The 9,537-nt window shown below is 40.9% G+C and overlaps 1 protein-coding gene across 1 annotated transcript in view; it reads right to left on the bottom strand.

Moving 5' to 3' along the window:
* Nucleotides 1-601: 601 nt before the first annotated feature.
* The window catches only part of GNB5 (G protein subunit beta 5), a 39,725-nt gene continuing 30,789 nt past the window's right edge, over nucleotides 602-9,537 (bottom strand). The window contains exons 9-12 of the mRNA XM_063091356.1: nucleotides 5,676-5,724; nucleotides 3,711-3,807; nucleotides 2,606-2,772; nucleotides 602-1,207 (exon numbers count right to left, since the gene is read on the bottom strand). Of these exons, the coding sequence (XP_062947426.1) occupies nucleotides 1,196-1,207; nucleotides 2,606-2,772; nucleotides 3,711-3,807; nucleotides 5,676-5,724 (325 nt within the window). The 3' untranslated portion in view covers nucleotides 602-1,195. The remainder of the gene's footprint in view (nucleotides 1,208-2,605; nucleotides 2,773-3,710; nucleotides 3,808-5,675; nucleotides 5,725-9,537) is intronic.

The raw sequence follows: 9,537 nt of genomic DNA, 5'->3' as shown, positions 1-9,537 counted from the left end.
CTGAGGTGCCTATTTATTCCAGTAATTAATTCATGCCATCTTTTTGAATAAGGAGTTTTCTAAAACAAAGATTAAGCATCTACCCTGTAAAAAAAAAAAAAAAGAAAAGAAGGGATCCTATAACAAAAAGCACTTGACATCTTCCAGAAGGATTTGTTGATTTTCAAATAAAGACAAGATATCCTTTTTTATATTATTTTTCTCTCAAGAGGAACAAAGACATTATTATTCAAGACCTATCAATCTGTATATGTCATTACAGAACAATACATATGAATATAATTTATGTGGACAAGATCCACTTTAACCTAAGTGTTTCCACTAATACTACTAATAGGTTTTTAAATAAGCTTATTGTCTTAAGTTCCCACACAGAAAGGTTTTGCTTGTTCTTGGAAGCATTTGTGTTACAAACAGCATTTAGCTTTTCCCTCAAATGAAAGAAAATGCCCTGTCCAAGTGCTACAGTGATATATATCACATCATATAATTCATGAATCAAACATCCTGTCCATTTTATGCATATCTCTTCTTCATTTATAACAGTTTATAAAGACAAAGATGTTTTATCTGAAAAAAGACAGGAGGCTGAAAAACATACTTTTACAATAAAAACATTTTTAAAAATGTGATTTTGTCTAATTACATTAGGAACTGGAATTTTTCTTCCTTCACAGACCATGTAACACAGTCCTCATATAGTCCATAAATCCAGCACTTTTTTTTTTTTTTGGTTCATTTTATCTAAGTTATCAAATATGTAGTCATAGTAAAACCAGCACTTCTATAGGAAGGTTCCAAAAGTCACAGTGCACACCAAGAAAAATAAGATTTTAAAGTGCTTTGAAAACAAATTTGATTCAAGGAAATAAGTGGATTATATTAAATGCTAAATTCTACTGGTAACAATGAGTTGAGACTACTATAATTTATAATAACCTTAAAAACGGACAAACTTTAAAAAGTGTTCAAAATGAAAAATACTGTACTTGAAGGTGCTGAAGGCTCACACTAGTGTATTTCTGGGGTTGGTGGTTTTAGTAGCAATATTGGAGAGGCTTAGTGAACTCTGAGCCATGGAGCTGCTCCCTCAAGCTAAATTGCAATAAACCTCAGCTCCTCTAGAAGTAGTATCTATTTACATGTGAAGGTTTCAAATCGTATCCTCAGCATTGTGTGCGTTGTGAGAAGATGATTAAGCCCAGACCTGTAAAGACACAATTTTTAGTCCCCTAGTAGTTAACAACTTGTAAAACTTGAGTTTAAAGAGATAAAATCAGTTTGCTTACATACATGCACACGTGTGTGCATGTACGTGTATACACACACACACTCACACACACACACACACTCACACACACACACTCTTCTCTCTCTCTCTCTCTCTCTCTCTCCATCCAAAGCAGGGCACTCACATGCCTAAGAAGGATAACACTTTACTCCTAGCAACTTGAAGGTGCTTCTCTGGGCCTGACTCCCCACCTGGGGGGTTAGATAATTCTGTAGGGTATATACAGCCTCTTTACTCAAGATGCATAACTCTTTTAGATTGAGAACTGAAATCATCCATACCCATATAACTGTGTGCATTAACATGATTTTACTAATTTAAGACACTCTTGCCCAAGAAGATGAATGCAAAAAGAACTCTTTGGTCTGTTTCAGGAACTTTGCAAAAATACTTTTATCTATTTATCCTAAAACTAGACTATTCAACTTACCCTCTTTAGAAAAGACACCCGTGTCTCAGGACAACATACAACATCAAAGGACTGTTTACTTTTCAAGACTTTCTTTGAAATCTTCCCCCTTCCCTCACTCCATGTCTAGCATTCTTAAAACTACTATGCCACAAATTTATTCAATCCTAATTAGGTCCCTCCATCAAAAGACCTGTCTTAAACTAGACCCCAAGAACCTCACACATGCCTTTGCTCTCCCCTTCTGAGTTGCCCTATACCTCTGTCAAGTTTGTCATTTTCCACACTGAGGTGAGCAATACACATGGCTGTGCTTTATGAAGAGGCTACTTGGGTGGTATTTTGGGGGAGCCAACATTCTACAAGGTCACAGAGCTCTCTCTGAGAATCTGATGAGAGCCATGAGGGTAGTTTTCCTGAAAAAACACGCGCGCGCGCGCGCGCGCGCACACACACACACACACACACACACACACACACACAATTTGGCATATAATTTCAGGGGCTGCAAAAGCTTCCTAAAGGTCCTCATAGGGGTCTGTGACCCTTGCAATGACAAGGTCAATTATAGTAATAAGAACCCCACGCTACAGGGAGGAGAGAATGGTAATCTGTGGTTGGCCAAAGGCTAGAATCACAAGAATCAGACTTTTAGGGTCAAAAGGAATCTTTTGGTCATGGAGCTCAACTATTCCCTCAACTCCATGCTAATGTGCAGTTGTCTAAGCTATGTGTGAAGACCTGCATTGATGGGGCACTTACCACCTCCCCAGGCAACCCATTCCTTCTGTGGCTATGGGCGGAGCTAGAGTTGGAGCTCTGCTTGGCTCACCAGGCTCCTCTCAGCTTGCTCTGACCCCTCCTCTCTCCTCTCACACATGGTAAATGAGAAGAACACTTCTTACTCTTAGGGTATGATCCCATGATCCTGAGCAGAAAGCGGTCCCATCGGGGGAAACTCGAAGAGTACTAACGCGGTTTTCATGTCCAAACAGGATGGAGACTCGGGACCCCTTGAGAACGTCCCAGACATTGATAGTATAATCATTGTATCCAGCAAACAGCAGGCGACCTTGAAGCAGGATGATATGATGATTATTAAATCAGTTCGTGCCTTCCTGGTTTTCACTTCCTGTCACTCACTCATTCGTTCATGCATTTACTCCTTCACTCATTCATCCATGCATCCATCCATTTATTCATTCATTCGTTCATTCAGCCCCCTGTGGAGGAGGTGGGGCAGAGAGGAATAAATCAGTGTAGCACCATGTAGTAAGAGCCACAACTTAAGTGCCTATGTGTATACACTGTGCTACAGGACCACAGAAGAAGGCACTGCAGACATAAACAAGTCATTTAGTAGTTAACAACTTGTAAAACTTGAGTTTGAAGAGATAAAGTCAAAGCAACACTTGCATTGGCTTTTGAGGGCTGAGTAAGAGTTTGCCATGTAGAGAAGTCAGGGAGAGGATGTTCCAGGCAGCAGTGGCAGTGTCATGTGCAAAGCACAGTAACACAATGGGGAGTGTCTGGGAAAACGGACAGGTCCAGTGAGCCCGCCTGCCAGTGCTGCCTTAACTCTCACTAGCACCTCCCCAGCTGTGGGGCAGAGAGACATGAGTTCTGGGGCACTGAGAAAGGGACTCTTGCTTTGCCCCTTCCACCTCTGAGAAAAGTCCCCATTGGGGTATGGAGAGGAGAATGGGAGGCTGGGGAGGAAATGCCCAAGGGCGTTGCAGATGGGAAGTATTGATGAATCACTGCCTTGAAGGGCAGCATTAGGTGGGGCACAGCCTTCATTTCCCCTGGAGTGAATGGGGCTGGGGGAGGCCGCCCAGGCAGGGCGAAGTGGGCGGTTAAGATGGGCAGAGGAGGAAAACGAGCCCAAACATGGATTCTTTAGCATACTGGTCCACAGGAAGTTTAGTTGGTGGAAAGCTTGATAGGGAGATGGGTTTCATTCAGGTCCTGTCCTATAGCCCTGAGAAACTGCCTGAAATGAACTCTTACCGCTGAGGGAGAAGTCCACACTGGACGCTCCAAATATGATACTCTCTTTGGAATAGATAGCGACCTCCCTGTCTGCCCGGAGGTCATAGAGGCGACACTGGGTGCAAACAAACAAAAAAGCAATTACTTATGTACACAGCAAATACAGAAAATTTCTTCAGACACAAAACCAAAAAAGAAACCCTACATTTTTTTCTGATAAAGAATACATGTTCACTGTAGAAAATTCAGAAATATTCAGAAATGTATAAAGAAGGAAATGAAGGTCACCCCAAATCCTAGAGGTATTTACTAATGTCTGGGCAGTTCCCTTCACTTTCTTTTCTTCTTTTTTTTTGGTGGCTAGCCATTATGGGGATCCAAACCCTTGACCTGGGTGTTTTGCCACTGTGCTCTAACCACCTGAGCTAACGTGCCAGCTCATCAGTCTTATTCCTATTTTATGTTTGTATTTAAATGGGGTGGATGTTTCATTTTTGCTTCTATTAACATTATGAACATTTTCTAACGTCATTAAATTATCTTCAAAAAACATCGTTGTTGAATATTCTTCAGGTGGGTATAACGGTGTGACTAAATAGATTCTGGTAAGTGTTTTGGCTATTTCTAATTTTTCTCTTTTATAAATAATATTATGATGACCATTCTCATGTAAAAATCTTTATATGCATCTCTGATATTTTCCCGAGAAAAGCTAAGGAACAGAATCTTTAGAAGAGAATTGTTTCCAAGAAATAGCATGACAAAACTAAAAGGCAGGGATGTTTTAAAAGCCCTTGATTCATATGGCACATCTGCCCTCTAGAAGGGTGGTAGCAGTGGTCCTGACCCCAGGCTCATCCAAGGCTTCCTTATTTCACCAACTCCACCCCCATGCATGTCTCTGCTAATCCAGGAGGTGAAATGGGCATCTGATCCCTTAAACTTGCATTTCTTTGATTACTGGTGACTGAAAACTTTTCAGGTGTTTGCCATTTTGGATTTACTACTTTGTAAAAGGTCTGTATTTTATCTTCTTTTTGATTGGGGTATTCACCTTATTTATTATGCAACCCCATTCAGATCTAAAGGATTTCAATTTGATCTGCCATGTATGTGGCAAGAAGTGTTCCAAAATGTATGCCCTTATATTTTGTTACACATTTTTTGATATAGAGAAGTTTTAAGTTTTCATTATTATCAAAACTCTCAATCTATTTCTTTGTAATTTCTTCCATAACAGCAAATCAAAATGAAATCCATTATTTAATAAGATACTTGATATTTTAAGGGCAACAAGAAAATACAAGGGGGTTTTCAAAAAGTTCATATAAAGATTTGTGTCATCTTTTAATTCTATTTTCCCACAAACTTTCTGAAGTACCTTCATATTTTTTCCTCTCAAAAAAACACAATTCGTCAATTAGTATCAAACAACTTAACACTACGTCTATTTTTGATCTATACATCAGCAAGTTATGTCTGAGAATTCTGAGAAAATAATAAGAGAAGTACAGAAATATTTACTTATAGCAGTGTTTTTAACAAGGAAAAAACCCTTGAGAAAAGCTAAATGCCCCCACATTGAAGACTGGTTAAGTAAATGATGGCATGTACATAACATGGAATACTGTTCAATCACTAAAAAATATAACGGAAACATGTACAATGAAAAAAATAAATTAAAAATATATATAATAGAGAAAAATATTTATTGACATGGGGAAGTGTTCACAATCTGTTGCTAAGCGAAAAGGGCAAATTATAAAGCATTTTGTTTGAAAAGATAAAAGTCAGAAAAGAATTCATTCAACTGTGATTTTTCTTGGGTAGGGAGATTAAGGTAATTTAATTTCCCCCCAAGTTTTCTTCACTGAATACACATTACTTCTGTAATCAGAAAAAAAATTATTTTCTAAAAATAATAAAATTGTTAGCATATCTCTCTTTCGAACAGGAAACGCTCTCAATAACTTAGAAACATACCGTAGCATCATCTGACCCTGAAGCGAAGGCATCTCCACTGGGGTAATATCTGCAGAGAGAAAGTTCAGGAAGAAAGCACTTTATCTATAGTGGTGATTTCCAACCCTGCATGCCCATTAGAGAACCATCTGGGAAAGTTGTCCCACGCCAGGCACTTGGAATTAGAATCTCCACTTCTAGGAACACAAGGAACGTTTGTTACAGAGGCCAGGAGCGGAGGCTCACATGGCAGGCCCAACAGTTTTCTTCCTTGTAAATAGGGGACAGTGACACTGGCCTCGCAGAGTGTTGATGAGGAATAAACCAGATAATATGTGTATTTGCATCAGGCATGGAACACTGAGCAGGCCCTCTGCAAATGTAGTTTCCCTCGATCACATACCTAATTCCCAAGACTTGGCTCAGAGCTCAGGGATAGAAAGTGGTTAGGACAGACTCTGGAATCAGAGGAACAGGACCATATTCTGACATCTGCATCAACCACTTACTTCATGTGCTACTTCTGACAAAAAACTATACATCTTGCCCAGCCTCAGTTTCCTCATTTGAGGATAATAACGCATATTCCCTGCTGTGAAGATTAAATACAACAGTACATGCAAGGAATTTGGCATGGGTCCAAATAAAAGCGTTCAGTAACTGATGATTATTACTGCTTCAGTCATTCTCTTCTCAATGATCAGTAGGGAATATGGGCACTGGATTATAAGTGAGAGGCAGGATTAGAACAAAGGTCTTCAAAAACCCCTTCACCTGCCTACACCCAGCTGTGTCCCCCACACCTTCCACTGCTTCCTCTTTCTCGTACAAATGACCTACACCCTGTAGCTCCACAAAAGCTGGAGGAGGGGCCGACCCCGTGGCTCACTTGGGAGAGTGCGGCACTGGGAGTGCTGAGGCCGCGGGTTCGGATCCTATATAGGGATGGCGGGTGCGCTCACTGTCTGAGCGCGGTGCGGGCAACGCCAAGCCAAGGGTTACGATCCCCTTACCGGTCACAAAAAAAAAAAAAAAAAAAAAAGCTGGAGGAGGCCTTTTAAAACAGCGTATGGAATTACCTCTTCTACCCAGGGGAAAGTGAGAGTCAAAATGTCTGTCAAGGGAGAGGGAAGCTTGATTTTGTGTGACTGACTTACACTGGTCTGAAAGAAGGGGACGGAGAACAGAAAGGTTGGAGGAGAAATGCTAGACATTTTCAGCTCTGCTCAGGTCAGTCCATCACGGTGTGGGCACATCATGTTTTTGAAAGCACTATGAATTCATGGAGTATCAGACACTCCCACACTTCAATGTCAATTTAATTTGATTTTGAGATTATACTCCATTTGGGACCACATGGGCTATGATTTCCTTCTGCTGGCAGGAAATTCAGGAACGAAATGTGGTCGTGTGATTAAGTTCTGGCCAATGGCATGTAAGCAGAAGTGATAAGCTCAGCTCTCTTTTTCCCACTGGCTGGAAAGAAGACATGGTGGTAGGCTAGTTGGACCAGGAGGTTAAAAACACCTTCCTAGGAACAGAGTTATAAAAAAACAGAATAAGGCACCACAGCAACTCACACTTTAATGTGAGAATAAACTGCTATGTTGTTTAAGTCACTGTTATTTGGGCCCCTGTCATACAAGCCCATGTCCTAACTAATCTAGTGTATAACCAAGAGCATGCTGACAGACCAATGACAACATTTAGTGTGACCTCAGCCTTGGGTGGACACTGCAGCCAGTGACTGCCCTGGAAGGCAACCAGAAGGTATTCTGAACATGGCCCACTGAGTCAGTCCCTGTAGAATCTGCCAGATGAATCTCAGCATCAATTTATACCATTCTATAAAATAACCGGGACTTCATTCACTCTATATAAAAAGAATGGTAATTTAAAAAGTTATATTTAGTCTTTCCTACCAAGAATAGGGTCTATTTCTCCATTTATCAATATCTTCTTTTATTTCTTCCATTAAGAATTCATAAATAAACTCTGGTTACCATCATAAGTTTTTACTTCTCTCTCTGACTTCCTCAGTGGAGGAGATGGATACATAAACTGGCCGTACAGCATGGTCCCTCTCACACAGGAGGGCACCTAACTCAGCACTGGGAACCAGTGGGTGGGTAAGTGGGGTTTCCTGGAAAAAGAGAAGCCTCGGTTGAGACCTGATGGTCTAGTGGACTTTAGAAGAAGACAGTTCAGGGTAGAGGGCACAGCATGGATGAGAGAATATGCATTTCAAAGCTGTATTTCATTAATATACAGGGATTCAATTTATTTTTGTGGCTTTATTTTCCAGGCTGCATCTTAATAACTTCACTTACCAGCTATAGAATTTCCTGGTTGATTTCCATTGGTTTACTAGGTGATTACTGCACATTTGCAAAAAGTGATAATCTATTTCCTTTTTCTTTATCCCACATTTGAAGGCAGAGAGTACTAAAGTAAGTATTCTTACTTTGTCTTTGATTTTAAGAGGAACAGGTCTGGTGTTTTCCCACTAAGAATAGTGAAGATTCTTGGACTCTAAGTATAAGATACTTTACATACTGTCTCAGCAGTGCCACCTTCCACATGTCAAGACCTGACCTCTCTCTTAGGATCCAGTCCATGGATCCTGATACCTGCTTGACATCTCCACTTGGATCTACAATAGGCATCTCATATTTAGCCAACCCCAAACAGACCTCCTGAATTCCACATGCACAAACCACCTCCTTCCTGTACTTCTTCCAGTCCTCCCTGTCTTACTAAATGGAACACTGCTTACTGCCCCTGATAAAAGATTTGGGTTCCCTAAGCTCAGGGCTCTTCTCCTATAATGCATCCCCTTGCATGTGCAGGTGTCATTTGGCCCTTTTCAGGTCACCCTGTGGAACTGGGGATCAAGTAACCAGCACAAACATGCTGATACTCTGGCTACTAATATTGCTATGTGTAATAAACTGTCCTTCACCTTTGACCCAGGAGTCTCGTGTCTTCTACTAGCATCCATAAGCCACGGCAGCCTAACTTGTTAACTTGCAGGTAGGTAAAATCTGAGACCCTTTATAATTCTTGACATTTCTCTGTCTCCTCCCTGACTTCCTTAGTTGCAGCCACCATCATTTCTTTCTTGAATTCATACAACAACTTTTTACCTGGCTGTCAGATGCCCATTCTTGCTCCCCTACAATCTACTCTCCATATTGTCAGAGTGATCTTTTAAAGGCAAAACACGATCATCTTAGCTATCTGCCCCCCTCTCCCGCCCCAACTCAAAACTCTCCAGTGGTCACCTGGTTGTTAGGTCCCTGAATATCTCATCTTTGTGCTCTTTCCCCAACTCTTCGCCAGCCTGGCTCTTTCATCAGCCTGGCCTCAATTTAAATGTCACCTTCTCAGAGAGGCCTTCCTTGACTTTTATGTTAGAAATAACACATCCTGTTAAATCTCTGTTTTACTTATTTTTAAATTTTTATTTATTTTTTGACTGGTAAGGGGATCGCAACCCTTGGCACGGTGTAGTCTGCACCACGCTCAGCCAGTGAGCACACTGGCCATCCCTATATAGGATCCGAACCAGCGACCTCGGCGCTACCAGCACCGCACTCTCCCGAGTGAGCCACAGGGCAGGCCCTGTTTTACTTTTTCATAGCACTTATCAGTACCTTAAATTGTACATTTGTTTATTTGTGTTTAGTTTGTACCTCCTAGGAGTATGGACTTTGTCTATCTTGTTCACCACTATACTCCCAGTTCCTGGAACAATGTCTAGCAAATACTCAATATTTGTCAAATGAATGGATGAGCAATGCTTTTCCGATTTAGGGAGGGTATTAACTGCCCCTAATACAATTAAATTAAAATTCTCCATGAGATCTAGAGCACTGTTTAG

The sequence above is a fragment of the Cynocephalus volans genome, chromosome 3 (genome assembly GCF_027409185.1).
Source record: "Cynocephalus volans isolate mCynVol1 chromosome 3, mCynVol1.pri, whole genome shotgun sequence".
NCBI lineage: Eukaryota > Metazoa > Chordata > Mammalia > Dermoptera > Cynocephalidae > Cynocephalus > Cynocephalus volans.
Note: the sequence above shows the minus strand (reverse complement) of the source record. Positions and strands in the feature narration are given on the sequence as shown.